General features: G+C 42.1%; 1 protein-coding gene across 8 annotated transcripts; it reads right to left on the reverse strand.

Annotated features, from left to right (window-relative positions):
* Positions 1-896: 896 nt before the first annotated feature.
* On the reverse strand, positions 897-20,823 carry pax6b (paired box 6b). Of its 8 annotated transcripts, none has more exons than XM_037247181.1 (14): positions 20,656-20,823; positions 15,151-15,361; positions 12,762-13,093; positions 12,127-12,150; positions 10,366-10,496; positions 10,087-10,122; positions 9,785-10,000; positions 9,376-9,541; positions 6,422-6,580; positions 5,542-5,624; positions 5,309-5,459; positions 3,774-3,886; positions 3,514-3,655; positions 897-2,204 (listed from the first exon to the last, which is right to left on the reverse strand). In XM_037247181.1, exons 3-14 carry the CDS (start codon positions 12,772-12,774, stop codon positions 2,119-2,121), a joined length of 1,320 nt encoding a protein of 439 aa, XP_037103076.1. In that variant the 5' UTR covers positions 12,775-13,093; positions 15,151-15,361; positions 20,656-20,823; the 3' UTR covers positions 897-2,118. The 8 variants fall into 8 exon arrangements, with proteins under 8 accessions (XP_037103076.1, XP_037103070.1, XP_037103073.1 ...); XM_037247175.1 differs by having other exon boundaries at positions 12,762-12,815; positions 20,656-20,822; XM_037247178.1 differs by lacking the exon at positions 20,656-20,823 and adding an exon at positions 15,561-15,637 and having other exon boundaries at positions 12,762-12,815.
* Between the last annotated feature and the right edge of the window lie 1,124 nt (positions 20,824-21,947).

Consider the following 21,947-nt stretch of genomic DNA (forward strand, 5'->3'; position numbering starts at 1 on the left):
GGGTTCGGTGGTGGCTTGCATACAGAAGGGCAAGGGTTTGAATCATCTGAGCAGTTTGTTCCGCTTACTGTATGCGTCCAATTTTGCTCATTAGGGTTGCTGGTGAGCTGGATCTTATCCCAGCTGATTTTAAGTGAGTGTGGTGCTCCCTGCCTGAACTGTGGGGGTGGGAAGTGAAGTACAAATACTTTATTAATGTCTCTAAGTAGATTTTCTCAGGTAACCTTGAATGTTTACTTTTCTGCTGAATTTTTAAAACCGATATCTGCTTACTACTCCTTACTTTTTTTTTAAAAATAGGCGATTACTTTTTTCAAGATCTGCAGATAATGACACGAAATCAAAAAGATGCAACGGTTTGTTTGACTTAGAGTTAGGTTAACCCATTTTGCCTGGGTTTGAAAATGTGAATTTGAGATGGAATTCCAATCGGCTTCGAATGTACGTCACACACACACACACACAACAGCAGCACAAGCACAGACAGACACAGACAGCGTGGTGAAATAAAAACAATGTAGGGCAATATCATTGCGGTATTGTGTTCACTATGAACATGGAGTGTCAGTATTACTCCCAGGGACAGAATGAAAACTCCACCCAAGATTCAAACCCCAAATCTTAGAACTGTCGGGCAGACATTAGCCACTACCCACCAAGCTTCACTAATTTCTCTTCAGCGTGTCAAAAATGCTGATGCATGCAAAAAATAATTTCATTTAAAAAAAATCCTTTCAGACACACTTTTACTGTACAAAATGTTTTTTATAGTTTTCACAAAATACATTTAGAAAGCTCCATTTTAAATAAAATTAAATTGAAATATTTAAAGAGACAGTGTCGACATTTTTATCTCCATTTGCCCAGACGTAAACCCCATATGTGTCCATGTTCTACATACACACCGACATGAAAATAAAATAGAACAAAAGTAAAAGAGCATGATAGATGATGCGAGGAAAAAAAAAAACCTCCCATGGTCTTCAATTATAAATAAGGACCGCGGGGCTCTGCCGCAGTTGTACAAACTCGAAGCCGATGTCGTCGAACCCAAGACGTGTTTACAAAATGTTGCAACACAAGACTAATATCTTTTAGAAAAAAAACATTGTGTACTAGATGAAATACAAAGGCTTTGGTCTGTTTTACAATCAACAATGATTAAATCTGATATGTACTTGTAAACAACTGCCAAACACTTAAGTTTAAAACTCTGTCAAGCAATGTTTAATCATAATTATAAGAATTAAATATTTCTAGTCGCACACAGTTTTTTGACCATAGGACACTATATTACAACTATAGCTAAGAGACAAATTGTACCTGACCCTAAAGAATGTACTTTATGATGATGCATGGAACATTTATAGAATATTCTTGGTGGGGGGGAGGAGGAAGGGGTTGTAAATGAAATCAACTTTTATTGGAGAATTTTCTCTCTCTCATTCTCTCTCTTGAGGGAAGACAAGTACTTTACATTTGGACAAGAAACAAAAGAAATTAGAGCAAAGACGCAGTCTACCATTTACAGACTACAGGCTTCCACATTGGTCCTCGCGAGATGCGGCAGAGGTCCCAGTTGGATTGCTTTACAAAGCAATCTGTGTGTGTGCATGTGTGTGTTGGACTGCAGCCTCTTTCCTCGTGGGGACAATAAATAGTTTTTCAAAGGGTCTTCCCTCCAGTCATGATATGCAACAGCGTCCATGCACAGAGCGTCTGGATATAAGCACATTAAAAGATAGTCATGGCAGAGTGTCGACAACATGGTTTCCTAGTAGTCCATCTATCAGCACTTGATCGTTCATATTCACATACAAATGGCCATTTACTAACACACCAGAAAGAAAAGAGGAAACAATGACTGGAAATTGTAAAAAAAAAAAAAAAAAAAAAAAAAAAAAATCTTTCTTTTTTTTTTGTTTGTTTGTTCCATAAAAATGTAACACTGGGCACTTTTACAGAGGTCCATTTGTCTTTTTTTTATCCTGTCCTCGTTTGAATGTGCCCGGAGCTACGCAAGTCCCCATTCACCTCCTCTTCTGTGTATATGTGTGTGTGGAGTGTGTGTATGAGGAGGTCCGCGTTGGAGCTCACAAGGTGAAGTAGCTCTTCTCTCTACTGTAGTCGAGACCAGTACTGAGACATGTCAGGCTCGCTCCCGGGGACTTGCACTGGGACAGACACTCCAGGAGAGATGAGTCCTGTGCACAAAGACACACGTGAGTCAGTTCAAAGGGTCATGTAATGAAATGTATGCATAATTGTGAATTTAAAAAAAAAATTCGAGTCAAGTCAAAAATTGTCTTTACAATATAATGTGCTATTTGCCCAGGCGAGTCATGGCATTCTGATTAATAGGTCTTTAGTGGAATTTGAATGAAGCAGAAAAATCCACCTTTTTTTATCCCGTCAACTAAAAATCACATGCGGAATGGCGACCTTGCGAGTATCACGTGACCAATCCCAGCAAACAGGTGTGGCATGACCATCATTACATGTTGCAACCTTAATGAGGATTTTCAGTTGACAGCAAGTGGCAAATTGTCAGCCTGATAAAAACACGAGGGGGGATCTGCTTAATTTGTATTCCAAAATGGTAGTATTAATCTGCATTTGGACTAGAACAGAGAACATTGTACACATTGGCTGAAATTATGAATTATTGTATTATTATTGTCAGTTTGCCCTTTCATTTCAGTGGCGAGTATTGATATGAAAACTCCTGAATGATCTTAACATGTTGTGTAAACTATTAAAAATATATATATAAATTTGGAACCACACAGCAACCCAAATCTTTATGCAAATCATGTTTATCTGCACTGCACACAGTGCTCTACTTCCGGTAGGCCACACCCCCTGCGTGAACTGCATTTCTTCATCAGAAGTTGTATCTCAAAAAAATAACATACTATTCACAATCACCCAAGTGGCAACTGTAGACTGTTAGTGAATGGAATTGGTGCAGATAAGGGCGAGCTTTAGAAAATGAATGAATGGATCTTCAAAATTCTTGCCAGACTTTCCCATGAAAAAGGCGTGTGGTTTTTCGTGCATGTTAAATTTAGTCAAGATTCAAAATTGTCCATAGTTGTGAATGTCTGTAAATCGTCTGGCGACCAGTCCAGATTTTACTCTGTAACCCAGTCTGCCGGCGTTAGCCTTGCGAACAGGTGAGCGAGCGGTCGCTGTAAAAAAGGAGGCTGCGCACGCGTTGGCATTTAAATAGTGAGTACAAGTGCCGATGAATCACGTTAATTAGCAATTTAGCACAGAGGAAATGTGCTTCTGCGTCATTAAGTGCTGTCGTCTATAAGCAGTATATATACGACTGCCCCCCCCTTAATGGACCGGAACTAAACTATGGGCTCAATCCTAAACCAAATGAAATACACATGATGTAGTAGCGCCTAATTAGGAAAGGTGGCAGATGACTGGCGCGCCGCCACGGCAACTACTTTATTTTCCCTCACCCGAGCATGCTGGGTAAACAATGAACTGTCGGCCTACCTGTTGAGGTGGTACCAGAAGCGGTCATTGATTGGCTGTTCATATGTGCCTGCATATGCGGGGGCGTGTATGTTTCGTAGCTGCGCCCGTTCACAGGCGGACTGGTAGGCAGCATGCAGGAATAGGAGGAGGTCTGGCTGGGCTAAAAGTGGACGGAAGGGGGGAGAATGTGGACATTAGCGCAATAGTCGGGTCTGATCGTACTCAATTGATGGGCCCGTGAGCTCGTGCTTGCGCCGGCTAATTTTATATCCACTTACTTGCATAGGTAGATTGTTGGCCATGGTGAAGCTGGGCATTGGGGGCAGTGCGCTGTAAGTGTTGGTGAGGGCTGAGTCGGCTCGGCCCAACATGGACCCCGAGGTGAACGACACTGGAGGGATAGGAGAGATTAAAACTACTTTAGAACAGGAATGAACAATTAGCAGTCTGTACTCACACCGTTTTTTTTTTTATATAAAATCATTCACTGCAGTGGACTCGTTTTAAGTTGTAATAACAATGTTCACCTCTAGATGGCAGACACCCATCAAGTGCCAGGAAGCAGATTATATTTTCAACAAATAGAAAGACAAATATGTCTGCTTAGTTTGCGTTCACCCATCAAAGATTTTATCCTGTGTCGCCACCACAAGTGCACAACAGTGATTTTGTTTTTCAGAACCGTTGACTTGTTTTGGTTTGGCCCAATCAGTGTCACTGCAGCCGGTCACACGTCAGTCACTAACAACTGTCATGAAATGAACAAAATGTTGACTAGGTGCGGCCCTGACTGCCACAAGATTGTGGTCATCATTCCATTTATGAGCTTTTCCGTCATGTGTTGGCTTTAACTAATGTACTTGAAGTGTGTCACCACAGGTAACCTGATCCAGCATTTGTTTTAATATTCTAAAATAGATCTATACATTATTATTATCTCAGCCCCAGTATGCATTGGTCAAGCCCCCCTTTAAGTCCGGGAGAGAAAAAATCCTGGAACCACCTCTGGTGGCTGTTTAAAATCGTGTTGTTCTTTTCTTGTTGTCTTTGTCAGTCCTTCAGTCATCTGTAAAGGATGAATCAAGGCAAGACCATTTTTTTGTTTGTTTTCCAAAAACATTAAAAAAAACTTGTGCTTCAGTATGGGATATTTATATTATACAGTGGGGTGTGTGGGTGCCATATGTTAGAAATAAGACTAAGAAGACTAAGAAGACTAATAGACGTAGAGGTACCAGCAAAATCTTTTTTTTTTTTTTTGTTAAAAAGCCTACTACTAGAAATATGGATCAGATTAGTTTTTTGTTTTTGTTATCCATTCATTTGTTGTGTTTGTATAAGAATATGATGAGACTGATACATTTAGAAGTTCATATTTCCTGCAATGAAAATGAGTATAAAAAGGCCTGGGTCTTCTTACATTTACTGTACTCACAATTCTGGGGATGTAAATCCAAAGAGTCAGGGCCACATTTTTAGTATATGAAATAATTTTGATTCAATTTTGAAGATGTTAGATTCGGGAGGCACATTTGAATATAACTCGTCGGATGCAAGTCATTACACTGACGTCATTAAAGTGAAGACTGGAGTGTTTTATTCCTTTTACCTTTTAATATTGACGGTGGATTTTTACACTCGCACTACACTCAAGAATGTTAAAGTGGGATTTGTGTGAAGCGAATCTGAGACACAACTCATTGCTCCGTCGTCATAAACTTGGGACCTGACTATTTTATTGCCCTGTACACTTTAATATTACAGGTGTTTTTTTAACACCTGTATAAAATTCTAGCGGTAGTGGTGTACGTACCAGGTGTGGTGGGCTGCGGGATGGCCTGGTACACGCTGGTGCTGAAGCTGCTGCTGATGGGAATGTGACTGGAAGAGTTGCTGGCCTGTCGACGCTGGTTGCGAAGCTTCTCCTCCCGCCTCCACTTTGCTCTCCTGTTGGAGAACCACACCTGCAACAAGGGCAACACAACCTCTTAGTTGACAAGACTCCTTTGAGCATCGAGGAAGAAATCTTACTAAACGGATGCTCACTTGTATTCTTGCTTCTGGGAGGTCAATTTTGGCCGCTAGTCTCTCTCGTGCAAATACGTCTGGGTAATGAGTTCTCTCAAATTCTGCAATATAAATGTTGGATATGAGCACAGTAGTTCATAAAAATATTAAATACAAATATTGTCAGTTGGACAAGTGTTTCGAAATTGTGGTACATGTTCCCCTTGTGGTACACAAAATAATTACTACACAAGTCCACGATTCAGTTGTATTTAACTTTTTAGTACATTTGTGTTTAATCTTTAAAAACAGTTTGTTTTTAAACTTGTATTTAATACACTTTCCTTGAACTTATATGCACCATATTTACTTTTGATCATTATTTAAGTCGTTTTTTATTTACATATATGCACATTGTTGGCCGACCTCTAATGTATATTAAAATTGATCCTGATGGTAGAGAGCAGAGTATATTTTGTATGTTGTATTTGTTGTGAGAAGTTTGAGAATCACTTCAAATCATGAACAAGTTAAAATACCAAACTTATTTATCTCTTATTTTTTTTCCAAAGCAGTAGAAATATTTTTACACATGATCTTTATTAGTAAAACCTGTGTAACCACAACATTTTATGATTAAGGTGTTTCAGACACACCGACCACTACATACTACGTTAAACTAATGCTGTATAAATCCACCTTTACAGAGATAACAATACTCAATTTTAATTGATGCTTGATTCCCATGTCTAATATTTGTTGTCGTGTAGCTAACCAACGTAACTAAAACAAAAACATTTTCTGTACAATATGAAACTCTAATGATAAAAAAAAAAAAAAAAGCAGCCTGTTATGCGTGCGTGCACGCACACTCGTGCATGCGCACATAAGTGCATCCGTGCGTGTATGACGTGCGTACCTTTCTCCAGCGCCTCGATCTGCTCCTGCGTGAAGGAGGTGCGGTTTCTCTGCAGCTTCCTCTTGAGCTGCAGGCGCATCTGAGTCTCCTCCGAGTCCTCGCCGTTTGAGCTGATGGAATTTGTGTTTTCTCCGACGCCGTCTTGCGGCTGGCAGCCGTCTATGAGGGGGGTAGGGGAAAACACATCGTTAAACTAATAGCCCAGTTGCTATTATAGGTTATTTTAAATATATGGCAATGTGCTTGTTTTTTTAAGGGTGAAGGTGAGCGGACGGGTCTTCATGTCTATGCAGTCATCCAGGTCGTTTTTGTTTCGGAGGTTTTTTTTTTTCTTCTAGTTTTCTATAAACGTTCAAAAGTGAATTTGACAACGAAATCAGATTGGAGTAACTGAACAGTTCAAATGAAGAATGTTTATTGTAATCCCCACAATGGTTGGGTTAGTTTAAAGTCCATTTTTTATACAAATAAATCCGAGGTTGACCACCGTTGGACGGTGTCAGATCTTTCACTGTATTGTTTATAAAATATTGTGGGAACACAAACAGGCTGGGATGTTCAACTCAACGCTACCACAATGCTGCATGTTGTCAAAAGGGAAGAGAAATGTCAAGACGTGGCCGTCCTCTTTTCAGAGACATGTTTTTAAAAACCCAAACTCACTTGCACCCCCTTCCTCCCTCCTTCCCCCACCCGCACCTACAGGCTCAATGGTGGTTCCCATATGGGCGTCGGTATATCCATTGAGGTGACCACCAACTTTATTTTGAATAGCAGAGGAGGCTTTTCAGGACGATACAATAGCTTGAGGAGTAAAGGGAAACCATTAAACTGTGGACACAGGCAGGGACGAACAGCCAGTCCGTGGTGGGTGTAATGTGCGCTTCGAGGGGGTGGATGACAAAAGGATCCTCTCCCACTGGAGCTGCGCAGGCCGCAGTCCTTTTGCCATTGTGTCCGTGGGGAGAGCTTTGAGTCCAGTGTGTTAACCCTTCGCCACTAGCATCATTAATCACGTCCACGCCACTCAGGATTTCTGTCCTCAATTGGAAACAAATGAGTGAGGCGAGAGCATGCAAGCCCTCCCTTGCACTCACCCCTCCAAACAACGCCAAAATAAGGCCAATCTATTCACCACCACGAGGAGGGCAAGGCAGCCCCTCGCCCGCCCCCACCTTAAATAAAAAGGCTTATCGACTAATGTGTGTCCCACTTGTTGGACATCATTATCACGTCGAGAAAGTGAGGGTGAAAACGTTCCTGCACATCAAATTAAATAGCAGACGCAAGTATATTCTCCAACACCCCAATACTTTGGGTGGTTGTGCAGCTATTATCCGTGGGTCAGACCCGGTGACGATGCAAGATGGGATTTGTTTTCTTTGGGAAAAAAAAAAACATCGGGAAATAAACGCATTCTTTAGTATCGCGATGTCTCAGCCAGTCAGGTGGAAACGCTCCAGCACAAAAAGCAGGCAGGGGAAAAAGAGAATAAAGATAGCAAAACAATTGCGGCACCTCTCAGCCGCTGAGGCCAGATCAAAACACTTGAGAAAACGCTTAAAAATGAAAAAGAAAGTGACAGACTAAATCCGATAGACGGGATTTAAAGGCAGCACATGACGGTCGATTTATGGGGATTGAAAATATCTTTTTAGGGACACTTGTAACCCTCTTATGAGCAGTATTATAGATACCAGTTATATGTGACTTTTGGTGGTTTTGTTTTTAGTTTAACAAATGTGTTATTATTAATAATATTATCATTATTATTATTTTATTATTATTATATTATTATTATTATTATTTCATTATCATTATTATTACTGACTAGTATTATTATTATTATATGTAATACTGTTAGTTGTTAATAGTGTTTTTATTGATCATTTGTTTGTGTTTATTTTTTAACAACAGTATTAGTACCCTTTTTAGTGGCACAGGTTCATTTTATAATAATAATACTAATAATAATAAATGTTATAACGATATAATAATACATTTATAATAATATAATGTTATTAATGTCATTAATTGTTGTTAATGTTCATAGGAGTGGTGTGTTTTATTGCTGCATTTTATACTGATCGCAATACGAATTTTCATCTGCATTAAACAACTTTGAACTTCGATTCCAATTAAATTGGGAGTGAAGTCCTCAACGGTACTCGGGGAGGGGGCGTGCAACTCATTGATTACGTCATCATTATTGTCGGTATGAGGTATCGACCCTTTCGACAGGCCTTATAGCATTCTGTAGTAAAGCTTTTATTATTAATATTATTATTATTATCATTATTATTATTATTATATTATCATGAAAATGTAATTATTTTTTCATTAACGAATCCAACAAGTGCATTATAATTGTGATTAAACATTATATTAACGTTGCGCGTTGATAATCACCGTCGCCATATATCAACATATGCATCTTAAAATAGCAATAATAATGATGATGATGATAATGAATTGTGACTAATGTGATCGTTTCCGCATTAATGCTCCTTAATAGCCACCACCACGTGTCCAAATGACGTCCAAACAATTAAGCAAATGGTTATTTGCTGCGCCTCACTCGCACCACTTCCGCTTTTCGCCGACTAAATCTATAGAAGCTATTTATTTGCTTTGCATTTGAAGGCCCTGCCGTCGGGCTTGCCTTCTTTCGCGCCTCCGCGCTCGTCACAAATAAGAGGGAGGGAGACAGGCAGAGAGAACGCTAGACAAAGGCCCCTGCTAATGAGCAATTACACGTTGCGTGGAGGAGTTTTTCCCATCAGCCGTCATTGCGTGTGGACGGAAACATTCCTTTGTGCACGCACATTTCGCCGCTGTCACGCACGTCCACGCCAGAGACAGTGGAGGCATTGAGGCCGCGTACGCAGGCTTGGGCCTATTGTTTGCAACCGGAAGCAGCGCAATATCATTTGCTGATTTGGGAGGGGGCTCACCTTGATTGGGCTGGCCCGGCACCGATGTTCCGGGGTACCAGCCGGGCCGGGTCCCCCAACTTCCTGTCTGACCGTTGAGCATCCTCAGCTTGTCATACATGCCATCTGCGCCCATCTGTTGCTTCTCACTCGCCAGGTTGCGGAGGACTCGGTTTATCGATGACACCTGGAAGGGAGGGGGGGGGGCGGGAGACGGCGTGGATGAGAGGGGAACGTGCGCGTAAAGTGTGCGTAAAATACGCCTAATTGGCAGAGGCGCGCGCACTTTGCATTGCGCATTAATACGAGTGAATGGTTGGATGCTCACTGCGCGCACAAACACAACAAAAGTCATCAGATGGAGCTAATGTAATCATGCACGCAAGTTATGCTCGTGTGTGCGCTCGCGCGCGTGTGTGTGTAATCTTACACTGGGTATGTTGTCGTTGGTGCAGATGCCCTCCGATAAAAGACGGTCGCGGATCTCCCAGGCGAAGATTGACGGACACTCTCGCTTGTACTGCGCGATCTTGGCAACCACTTCCGGCGTGGCGACCCGGGGCTTGCTCCCGCCGATGGCCCGCGGTCTTATGGAGCCGGTCTCATAGTAGCGGCCCAGAATTTTGCTCACGCAGCCGTTGGACACCTGGATGGAGATCAAAAGACACAATTCACATCCATTATTTAGGACTATCCGGGGAATTTTTGTGATGGCGTTCAAGTCATTATCACCTTTTCACTGTCCACCACTTGGACTTCATCATGGGTCTATAAACACAGAAAATATGCCTTGAATGGTACATTAGGCATTTTCTACAATAAATCTATTTTTAGTTTTTTTAGAACAGGCATGTCTTTTTTTAATCTTCTTCTCCTGTGTCCGGTGTCCAAAGAATAGCATAACGCTTGCGTGTGCGCACTGCCTGCGTACAAGCTGCTTTGACGCTAAAACAAAAATAAAATTATCGACAAAATAAAATAAAACGAATGATAGAAAAGCCACTTGCCCACCTGTAGTATTCGGGAGATGTCGCAGGGTCGAGCACCGCTGTGGGCGAGTTCTACAATTTTCTGCCTGGTGGAGTCCGGCAGCGGTCTGCCGTTTACGAACACGCCGCCGAGCTGGTTGACGCCGCTGTGACCTGCGTGGGCACACGGGAGGCCAATCACACACTTAAAAAAAAAAAAAAAAGTATAACACCGAGCACCGGAGAACAAAAATACAAATTAGTTTATTCTTGCACACAAAAGCTTCTAAATTATAATACACCAGCGGTGTCTATCGAGCGCGCCTCTGGCTTCAGAAAAAAAATCATGCACATGTTGCCTTTCAAATAGCACAGTCGCCGTGTAGCGTATGATAACATCGGCACCTCTATCCATCCCTGACACAAACACGAACGGGTTGAATAGGCTGTCGTACAAGAGGTACAAGTCCAAAAACATGCAAGAGTATTTTCAAAAAGTGTCGCGTTAAGGATGAAATGTCTCGTTGTAAAGGATGTAGAAGTAGTTGGGAGCCCCGCAAACCTGAAGCCGAAAGGGAGCGTGGACTCCCGCGAGTGGCCGCCCCACGCTCCGTGTCCGCGTCTGCCGTCTTCTTTCCCCTACGCTGCCTCCCGCTACATTGGCTCGCGGAGCCAGGGCTCCTTAGCAATAAATAAGCTCCAAATATAGACGAGGGGGGGAAGCAAATATGATGAGCCTGGCTGACATTTGTCTTGAAAATAAAGCTCGCCGCACGTCAAGTTTGAGCTTAATTTCTGGGAATGGGCGGAAGTCGCCTCGGATCATGCACGGGAGGCTAATTGAAAAGATCAGTTTGAGCACTTTGTGGCAGCCACGTCACTTTGTGACACGGCTCCCGCGCTGCGAAATCGCATCGTCACGACAAATGGTAGCATGATAAAAACGACCCTTTCTGTCTGCATTTGGATATCACTCAGACCCAATTGGACGCTACTCGTTTACCCTCCGAGGGGAGACTTTGGTTTTAAGGTGGCCTGAGGGTGGGGGGCTGCGCGCGGTCACACAAACGAGGGCGCGCCTGGATTCTTAACATATTAAAAGTGACATCTAGTGTTTTTTTTCCTCCGCTCCTCCTCCCTCCTCCCTCTGCTCTTCGCATCCCTGTTTGTATTTGACAACAAATGCACACTGCAGCCGTGTTTGTGTGCTTCTCGATTGGATCAAAAGAGGGCCCGCATCCCCCTTTGACCGCCCCGTGTAATAATCTTCCATCATGCGTGGATGTGATTGATGCTAAATCCACTATCATCCCTCTTGCTCATTGCTAATTCCAGGATTAGGCGGAATTAATAGACTTGTTAGGCCGCGTTATACGGCGCCTTCACCAATGTCATATTTCACATAAATCACCCAAAGAAAAACACTCCGGATCGATAAAAGCTGTCACGTACAAGTCTTAATCAGGGCACAATTCCCTCAAGTGCCCGCTGGCGCTGATTACGCGCCTTGTAGTCTATTGCGGCAAAGCATATGGTGTCATTTTGGACGCTCCCCGCCATGTACACCCAGGAGTTATTAGGCACAAAAGACGAGCGAGGCCCGCCGCGACCTCTGGACAACCCGTGGGCCCGTGGAAGACCCCCCTCGCGGCAGACATCTCGCGCCAAAGCCATTTAGGTCCGTGCGTAAAAGACGCGTTTTCTGCCCCCGACGCTCCTCACATCCAAACTATTTTGCGCACACATTACAGCACAGACACGAGTGCATATGGAGGATGTAATGTAATAAAGTTATTGCACACACCTTCATCACAGATGTCATACACCTCTTGTCCAGCAGCAAGAGAGAAAACGTTCATGTTTAACCTTTTTTTTTTTTTTTTGCTTGTTGTTTGTCACCAGGAATTAGACAGCATTCAACGCACAAGGGACCCGACTTCAATAAGGCGCAACTTCCGGTCTAGCCACTTGTGTATGCGGTGTGTGTGTGTGTTGGAAGATGATGCGCTCGTTTGCATAAAAGACATTCTTTCTTTGCGCTCATGTTTCATGCAAGCATAGCTGCGGACAGCTTTAACGCTAATGCAGGCGCCTGTGCAATTATTTAATAGCAACTCAGGCAGCAAGAAAATAGCACAGCCTCCCCCCCCCCCCCCCACACACACACATTTTATCTATTTTGTTCAAGAATAACTTTTATTGCGAAATAAATAAATAAATACATAAATAAATTACAGCATGAAATGGCTGTCAAAAGTGACAATATCCCTTCTTGTAATGTCAGTCATGCAAATGGGGGCCGAGAATACGTTTCCTCCTCCTTTTTTCTCCTAACCTATGCACCGTAACAACCAGGGGCTAATGTCAGGGTGGGTTACTTACGTCATGCAAACACACACAATTAAAACAGCAAATAAAGAATTTAAAAACCAAACTTACTGTTCTGCATCATTGAGGCTACGCCAGACTCCCACGTGGCTTGATTGTGGTACTCTGAGCGTCACAGGGAAAATCATAAAAATAGGTTAGCATCACACTCCAAGAAAATAAAATAAAAATAAAGCCACACACACAACACACATTTTCTAAATAGGTTTCTGTCATCTCCTTCCTTTTTAAAAAATTTAGTTGTTTAGTGCAGTTTAAGTTTAGCATCCTCGTTGGTGTTGTATGTTTGTATTTGTATTTTAAACTTGCCTGGAAACAGAGTTGACTGTCCACTGTATTACAATTTAGTCAATCATCTGCCGTTTTCACTACTTAATGCCTCCCTATAGGACAGAGCAAAACAAGACATTAGCACAGCCAAAGCTATACTGATGTACTAAATTCCGCTTCATTAAATTCAAAGTGTCAAACTCCTTTTCACCCCTGCCGGCCACACCTTCTTGAGCGCAACGCTCAGATTTCCCCTCGATTGGATTCATGACCAGTTTTTAACCAACTCGTTTTGAAAGCAGAATGGTTGATAAAGACTGTCAAATATACAATTGTCATTCAAATTATTTCGATTTTTTTTGTTAGCACAATCTTTATTGTATAATCTTTTCGGATCAAATGATGCTTATTATTTACGGGCTGTGACGGATTTAGCCAAAATGCCTTGAGTTTGACACCCACGATCATTTTATTTTTTTTTATTTGCTTTCTAACTTCATTTCACTCTTAAAGTCTGCGGTGACAGTGCTAAAAAAAAAAATAAAGCGTCCGGGCTCGGGAGGGTGGGAGTGTCCAGTCGTCAACAATGCAGCCCCTCATGGGCTCCCTCAAACCCGGGGCGACAGCTCGCCCTGGGCCGCTACAAACACGCACAGCTTCCCAACTAAACACACCAACAAGTTCACATTAATACAAAGAGCCGGAGGCACGCATCCCACCCCCTTCGGGACCATTCACACACACACACATTCTCTCACACACATGCGACCGTGACCCCGGTGCAGCCACAGTGTGAATGTGAATGCTGTTTTTGTTTCGCGTTTTTTTTTTATTCGTAAATAGGAGAAACTGAATTATTTCTCGCGGTTCAATATTTGGTTCTTGTTTGGTGGCGGTTGTAAAGCGCGTCCAGAGACACAAGAGCGCAGTAGGGCGCTCAATTGGGGAAAGACAAATGCATTAGAAGAAGCTTTTCAATTGGGGGGACAGATAAGGAAAAAAGGTGGGGGGCAGTGAGGAGAAGTTTTTTTTTGTTTTTTTCATGCACAGTTGTGTTGTGGTCACGAATAAAATGGCCTCGTACCGAGTTCACTTGCTCGTCATTAATCACACTTAAAATTCCATCACACGGAAGCGCGTTGAAAAAAATTGAAAAAATATATAATAAAAGTACGTCATAATTAATCAAAAATGATTATTAAAAAAATAACTGAAAAGATCAGCTTAGGTGACAGTGCACTTTGTTTAGCTTTGAAGCTTGGATGGCGCATGTGGTTAATCATTTATTATAGGTCGAAAGCTCAAACGTTGTTGTTCCCGGGGTTAACCATACCATCTAATCTGCATTTCTTTTGCTGCGCTAATCCGGAACAACAATGTCTTAATTCAATATGCTTATTGAAACACACGCACACACACGCAGGCCTCCCTTTTTTTTTTTTCTTTGCAAGTGGCTTCAAATTATAAAATATGACGCCGGTGCTTTCTGTAAAAATCAACATGGGTAGGCAGCCTTTTTAGTAGAAAACTAAATTGCACTTGTTTTATTTATTATTAGAAATTACAGTCGTGATATGTCGTTTTGTTTAAAAACGCACCAAAAATGAAAATGAATTAGTCTTGTAGCAGCAATACTTATATTTCCTTTTGACTTGTATCGTTATACAAAATAGTTTCATTGCGGACGTGTTTGCTCTGTCAAAATGACTATTTCTGGTGAAAATGTTAATTTCTCGATTAAATTTGGAATTTTTAATTTGATAGGAAATGAAGTTAGCAAATGAAAAAACAATTTCGGGGGAATTTTCTTGATGTAATTAATTAGTCTAAAAGGGGGCCTCCGTTGCCCTTTTTTCCTGCAAGAAGCCTCTTGGCTGAGTGGTCGGCATGAATCAATCTGACGCCTTTTCTCAACGGGTCATTGCGCCCAATTCTCCACGATGATCACTGGCCTGGCCCAACGTGACTTTTTTACTCCCGTCTAAATACGGCAAAATAGCGCATGCTGAATTGGTTACAAAATAGTAGGAGGCAATTTCGTTGCCTACTTTTTGACAGCCGTAAAGTTGGTCTAATCTAAAAAGTACATTACGGTTAAATAGTACATATTAAACAGAAATATAAACATTAGGAGGTAGGAGAGGGAAAAGATCATTTTTTTAAATCTTACCTTTTTGGGGCATCCTGTCGCTGTCAAAACCAAATTATGCAGCGTGTTGTCCACGGCCCACACAGAGAAAGAAAAAAAATAAGGGAGGAAAAAAAACCACGGTGATGACCGGTCTTCTCTCGTGGAAGTGAAGGAGCGAGAGGCCGTGTGAAAAAAAAAAATTAGTTTCCAAAAGGGTGCTGGAGAGGAAAAGGAGACGGAGGGGATATCCCTGCGAAGGAGACAGAGATTGACAGTGAACTCAGATGTCAGAACGCAGCGAGTTTGGCGTGGATGTGCGCTGGCGTGGGAGAGAGCAAATGAGAGAGTGGGCAAGAGAGAGAGTGGGGAAGCGAGGGAGAGAGAGAGAGAGAAGGGAGGGGAGGGGGCGTCGTAGAGGAAGGAGGAGGTAAGAGAAAGAATGAACACACCTATGCTGATTGGAGAAGGGAGAACAAGTGTATTAATGTATGTGCTCCTTCCTCCTGCTCCGCCGCTCTTCACTGGCCCATTAGCGCGACCCGACCTCTGTCATCATTACCCCCACCCCAACCCCCCAACACATAAACACCAACCCACCCCACCACCACGACCCCCACCCCTGCGCCACAGCCAAAAGCGGGAAACTGGGCCGAGTCACAGCGAGAGAAAAGATGTGTGTGGGGGGGGGGGGACTGCCCCGCTTCCCTCACCCCCCCCCCCCTAAAAAAAAAAACCTCTAATCAGACCCGTGCATGCAAATAGGATGATGCGTTCATTTGCTGAATATTGGGGGGAAAAGGGAGAGGAACACTGCTGAAGCATTTCTACAGAGACCACGCAGTGTTTGCGCGTCTTCGTATAATAAATAAATAAATACATATAGCCCACGGAAGTGCACGAGTGGGAACCAATAAAAAACTAACAAAAACAAAAAAAATAATAATAATTAATTAATTAATTAATTAATTAAAAAAATAAAGTCAACACCTCATCACTTTCTCCAGAAAATAATCAATGACAATGATGAATTATTGTACAGATAAGTCTATGAGGATAAGTATATTGATCTGAGCATGGTGCGATTAACCATGAGCAATGCAGAACAAATATCCAAATTAGCTCTATACAAAGCAAGTTGATTGCGCTTGTTAGGCTTACAATGGGGACATTTGTGAATTTCTTTTGTAAAATAAAAAAGGTGCATTTTCTTTCAATGTATCTTTACCTATAAAGTAAGATTTGTGATTGTATTGTATAAATATTGCACAGAGCACATCTTTTTATTATGCTGTAAACTCCAACTACGCGGTGACAAAATGGAGCGAGTGACAATTTTTCCAATTTGCGGTTTTTAGTGCATTGTTCAAGTGATTTAATTGGTTATATTATATCTGTGTTGGTTGCTGTTTCATTATTGTACTGTACTGTACTGTACTGTAGTCATGCAATTTTGACAGTTGCTTTAACCACTGAATAATTTCTGAAATAATGTATCAGTAATTTAGTTGTCATGTTCTGCAGGCTGCATGTTTACTCTGGTTCTTCAAAAGTTCAATGTTCCACACTGTTGTTCGTAACATGGATTAATATTTGAGAACTATTTGGCATTAATGTTTGCTACGAAACCACTAAGATAAGTATATAGTACACCAACCCAAAGAAACACATTCGGGAACTTCCCGACCTTGATTTAAGAACTTTTTACTTTACTACTTCCTTAATTGTCTATAGATGCACGCTTAATGTGTAACCTCAAAAGTTTTTAATCAAATACATTACAATAAATAACATGTAAAGAAAAAATGAAAAGTGATTCCTTTGTTGTTTTGGGGGAAATTGCTTTCATATCTTGCGATGTAGTGCAATTTTTAATTGTTTGCCAGTGCAAAAAAAAAAAGCATACTCTACATGTATGGCCACCACGTGCTTTTGTTGACTCTTTTGGGTATCAGCCCCCCAAACCAACCCACCCACCTCCTCCTCCCCCTTCCCTCCCCTCCTGTCAACAAGAGGCAGCCTTTAGGCAAGCTCGGCTGCTTTTTATGGACACATTTGCGCGGCAAAGGCCGACGTCACTCCGGCGGCCTGACGTGCAGCAAATAGCACGCGTAAATAAAAGTGGAGCAAATGAGTGTGTAGCCATGGCCACACGCTCCCTGATAATAAAACGGCGCTGGGTGAATGGCAGCCTTATTAGGGCACACCTCATCGCACCCCAAAAGCAACCCCTCTGCGCCCAAAATGGCGGAGAGGGGAACCCTAAAAGGAAGAGTTGCATGGAGCAAAGAGGGGGTGTGCAAAGGGGCAAAGCATGCAGGAGGGGGAAGGGAGAAAATGTTCCTCTTGGTAAAGGGGGGGGGGGGTACCATGATGAAATGAAGTCATGGAGGCCTACACTTGACTTTCTTTGACATGTGAAAAAGTGGGAGAAGTCAGAGCTCATCAATAAAACACTTTGGAAGTGAAAGAGGGCTCCCTAACAACCATCACATTCCGGACTGCAGGGCCTTCAATAAGGAGACAAACGACCCAGCCGGAGAGAGAGAGAGCGAGAGAGCGAGAGAGCGAGAGAGAGAGAGAGAGAGAGAGCGAGAGAGAGAGAGAGAGAGAGAGAGAGAGAGAGAGAGAGAGAGAGAGAGAGAGAGAGAGAGAGAGAGAGAGAGAGAGAGAGAGAGAGAGAGAGAGAGAGAGAGAGAGAGAGAGAGAGAGAGAGAGAGAGAGAGAGAGAGAGAGAGAGAGAGAGAGAGAGAGAGAGAGAGAGAGAGAGAGAGAGAGAGAGGGTTTTGCTTGAATGGGGGCCCTCAGTGGGCCGACGAGATAATGAGCTGAGAGGAGCGGCTCCAAACTGTCACTGTGAGGGTCCCGCAGCGAGGAACAACACTTTGGCCAATTCTCCTTCATCAAACAAGCCGTAAACTAAACGAGTACATTCATGGCGCTTCTTTCCTTTTTGCCGCCTTGTTTCTCCTCACTTGGACTGGTGGCTCAAAACTAGGACCATGCAACTTACAGAAAGCACTCCCCCTACACAAACATACACACATCCCATCACGCACTTATACAAATTTATCCACATGGGATCCTCGCTACTTGTTTAAAAAAGGTTCAATGTTTGCGATAAATAGACAATTGAGATAAGTCAAACAGATAAGTGGTTAGAACAAATGAGCTGCATTGAAAAACATTTTTTACACTATAACTAGAATGCATGGGGATATGGTCATTGTCACTGAAAGATTTTGTTAACACACTGCAGGTTTGCTGGATTTGAAAGGGCTAGCCTGCAGGTGACATTTAGGATTGGCTCGCAGGACACAGTGGTTTTTACAACTGTAAAAACAATTGCTAGGAAGCTCAAATATATCAAAATATGATGATGATGATATTATTATTATTATTATTATTATTATTAATTATCTTTAACTAACATTTAAGAACACATTTGATTAGAAAGTTTTCGCTTAACACAATGTTCTATGAATACTATGACTTCTCATGTGGAATGTTTGGAGCACTGTCATGAACTGAGACAGTTATTGATTTAATAACATATTTGAATTGCACCCATAGATATTTTTTTCTGTACTTGAAATACAACTAATGTCCGAGTTTAAATAGCAACTGCAATTTCACATCATAAATCATACATATATTGTGACATCGTACTATGGATTTAATAGCAGCTCATACCTGTAGAACTGTTATCAATCAAATCTGGATGGCAAGAGGCTGATAAAGAATCATGTGAGATGAAGACATTATCTGAGTTGCCGTTGTATTTCATCTTCTGATGTCAAGACTGATCCAAAAACAATAAGTGTCTGCCTTCGCAATGCGAAGTGTTATTGCGGCTCAATGTGGTCACATGCTGCAGCTGTCAAAAACTCAGCTGTCTATTAACCTTCCTTCCTGGCAAATACTGCAATTCCACATGAGTGTGTCAAGTAGTTTTCTTTGGAAACAATACCTCATGTTATTGATTTCTCCTGGTTAAGCTGTAAATCCGCCCCACTGGCTAAATCCTTGTCTCCTCTCTCGCCTCCTCTCAGAGACCTTGCATGCCGATCGGGCCTCCGCCTGCTTAGCACAGTGGGAGCAGAATATTTCCTACATGTACGTATACTGAAGTAGCAAATGGAGAGGTGAGGGGGAAGGGGGGGAGGGTGGGTCTTGTATGGTCTGATGTTGGGAAAGCAATTAGCCCAATTCGGATTAGCAGCAACTAATGTCAGGCCTTGAAAAGAAAGCCTAATCTCAGCACTATTTTCTCCCGCGGGCAATGTGCTTTTTGTGACCCCATCTGGAAACTTTACAAATAAATAAATAAATAAATAAATTGAAAAATAAATAAATAAATAAATTGAAAAATAAATAAATAAATAAATATTAGATAGGGGAAAAACAAATGGGGCGTCGTACGCTTATAACAAACATCAATTTGAACACTTTACAAGGTCAATTGAAAATGGAAAACATTATTTAGATGCAGCATATTTGAAAATATAGTGAAATGACAATTTGAAAAATCTGATTAAGAGCGATCAAATTGTTTTTCAAATGACATTTCATCAATATATAAATTTCAATTTAATACGTATATTAAAAAAAGAAAAGCAATGCATAATATAACTGCTTTGTTATTTTTCTCTTGATATTACATTTGTTTGCTTTTTTAAAGGATACAATGGCAACTGTTAAAATGTTGCATTTCTTTCATTGTACATTATCAGTACAATTTTATAAATACTATAATAAATTCAACACAATCAACTTCGGAAATGTCCATTTAAATGTGTGTGTGTTTGCTCCAATGACCTGTCAATCATTGCATTGTCACATTTGTGAATTCTATGGAGCTTTCATGAGGACATCTGCTCTTTAACAAGGACTAATTAGGTTGGAGCAACAATATTACAACAAAATCACCTGCTAGTTGGTCTATTTTATGAAGACTTTCTGTTCGTGTCATTAATTTTGCGCGAATGAAAAACATAGTGCCGGACACGAATTATTATTATTATTATTATTATTATTACTTTAAAGTATCGTGTGTAGTACCCCGTGTGTAGTAGCCTTCTCCTGGCAAAAGGCAGGCGAGCTGGGATCAAGAGTGGGGCAAATGTTGTCACAGCACCGGCCCGCCACGCGCGACAAGAGCAAACGCTGAAGTAACCTGACAAACTCTCACGCTCTAACACTGGCTGCTAGCTGGACATGCTTGCAGTTACTAGTAGACCTCGCTGACTAATAAAGACTTTCTGCACTGCTGTTGAGGAGTTTTGCTCTGGTGCATGTGTTCTTTGAGAATCACATACGGAATGTATTTTATATCCGTTGCCAGGTTGGAGTCGGAGTGACAAGTTGACGAGCGCCTGCGTGCAAGGCGCGACATGCATCTAATTCCTGGGTGGATCCAACTAATTACATGGTTTTTTTTTGTGTCTTATAAAGGACACTAAAACGTGAATCAGCTTGCTTTTTGAAACATAAGTGAAAGAGAGAAATTTGAAAACAACAACCACTTAAAGGTAAGAATAAACTCACAAGCAGCAGGTGTGTCCAAGCGTTTTCTGTTCGTGTAAATTCGCTTCTTCTTTTTTCACCCTCCCAGGTTGTTTCACGCATGGACCTCCGATAGAACAAATGTGCCCAAGCTTTAGATCCGTAGCCGAGTGGAAATGTCAATGAGGGAGAGTGGCGAGAAGGGAGGGGAAAAAGTGCGCTCCTTAGCAGCCCAACTTTCTAGTCAGCATCAAGCTGAGCTCTCCTGTGATTGGCTGCGGCTGCAGGCTGCGTCACAGCTCAGGCGCGACGCCGGCCGCAGAAAATGGGGAAGTGCTTCATCGAGGTAGCCCGGCCCGGCGTGGGCGGGACCCTTCACGAATCAAGCTGGAATAAGTTGCTATCTGGTTAGTGGTTTCAAATGTTTATGTCTCGAGATAACATTTGTCATGTTGAATTTTTGACATGTAAGCCTATTTTACAGCGATCATCATCCGTGATCATGCAGACCTAATAACACATAAACACATGGATGGATGGATGGATGGATGGATGGATGGATGGATGGATGGATGGATGGATGGATGGATGGATGGATGGATGGATGGATGGACGGACGGACGGACGGACGGACGGATGGATGGATGGATGGATGGATGGATGGACGGACGGACGGACGGACGGACGGACGGATGAATGGATGGATGGATGGATGGATGCAAGTAAATAGGCTAAAAGAGATCTAGAGCGAAAGGATAGATGAGATAAATAAAATAAAAGTGCCAGCCAAAGAAAACGACACCTTTTGAAGTTCAGGTGTCACACCAGTTAGCACGATATATTCTTATTCTATCCATCTGAGTGATAGGTCCCTGCTGAGTGTATTTCTGCTGGTTGTTGTATTGGCGCATGCTCAGTGTGCAACAAGCGTGGACAGTGCGGGTGTCAAGTAATCATAAACATGAATGAAAGGTGAGTTGGTTATGTTGTTGCTTTTTTAACTCTTTTTTTTTTTTTTTTTTTGTCTTTTAGGCTCCATAAAACAGTCCTATAATCGGGCTCTGGCTTTTAGGGAGGAAGGCTAAAAGCCCAGCGAGTCTCTCTCACAAGATGACGTGCATGTGTTTTGTGTCAATTTGAACAAGGCGGCGAGTAAATACATGGACAACGGTGAGGACCGTGCGTCTCCCAGGAAGTGGACACCCAACGAGGACGGCGCTCAGACAGGTATGGACCGGCCAGGTCTGGTCTGCTTGCTCCATTATTATTTGGAGGGACGTCCATTAGGCGCGGCGGTACCGTGCAACGCAGCAGGGTGCTCGACTCTCACCCTT

The sequence above is a fragment of the Syngnathus acus genome, chromosome 3 (genome assembly GCF_901709675.1).
Source record: "Syngnathus acus chromosome 3, fSynAcu1.2, whole genome shotgun sequence".
Taxonomy (NCBI): Eukaryota; Metazoa; Chordata; class Actinopteri; order Syngnathiformes; family Syngnathidae; genus Syngnathus; species Syngnathus acus.

What these genes read in the sequence shown, in the direction of transcription:
- pax6b (XM_037247175.1), bottom strand. An exon ending in CCAACGACAACATACCCAGT is followed by an intron (nt 9,542 to 9,784) that starts GTAAGATTACAC and finishes CCTCCCTTCCAG; the next exon opens with GTGTCATCGATAAACCGAGT. An exon ending in GCCGGGCCAGCCCAATCAAG is followed by an intron (nt 6,581 to 9,375) that starts GTGAGCCCCCTC and finishes CCCCCCTCATAG; the next exon opens with ACGGCTGCCAGCCGCAAGAC.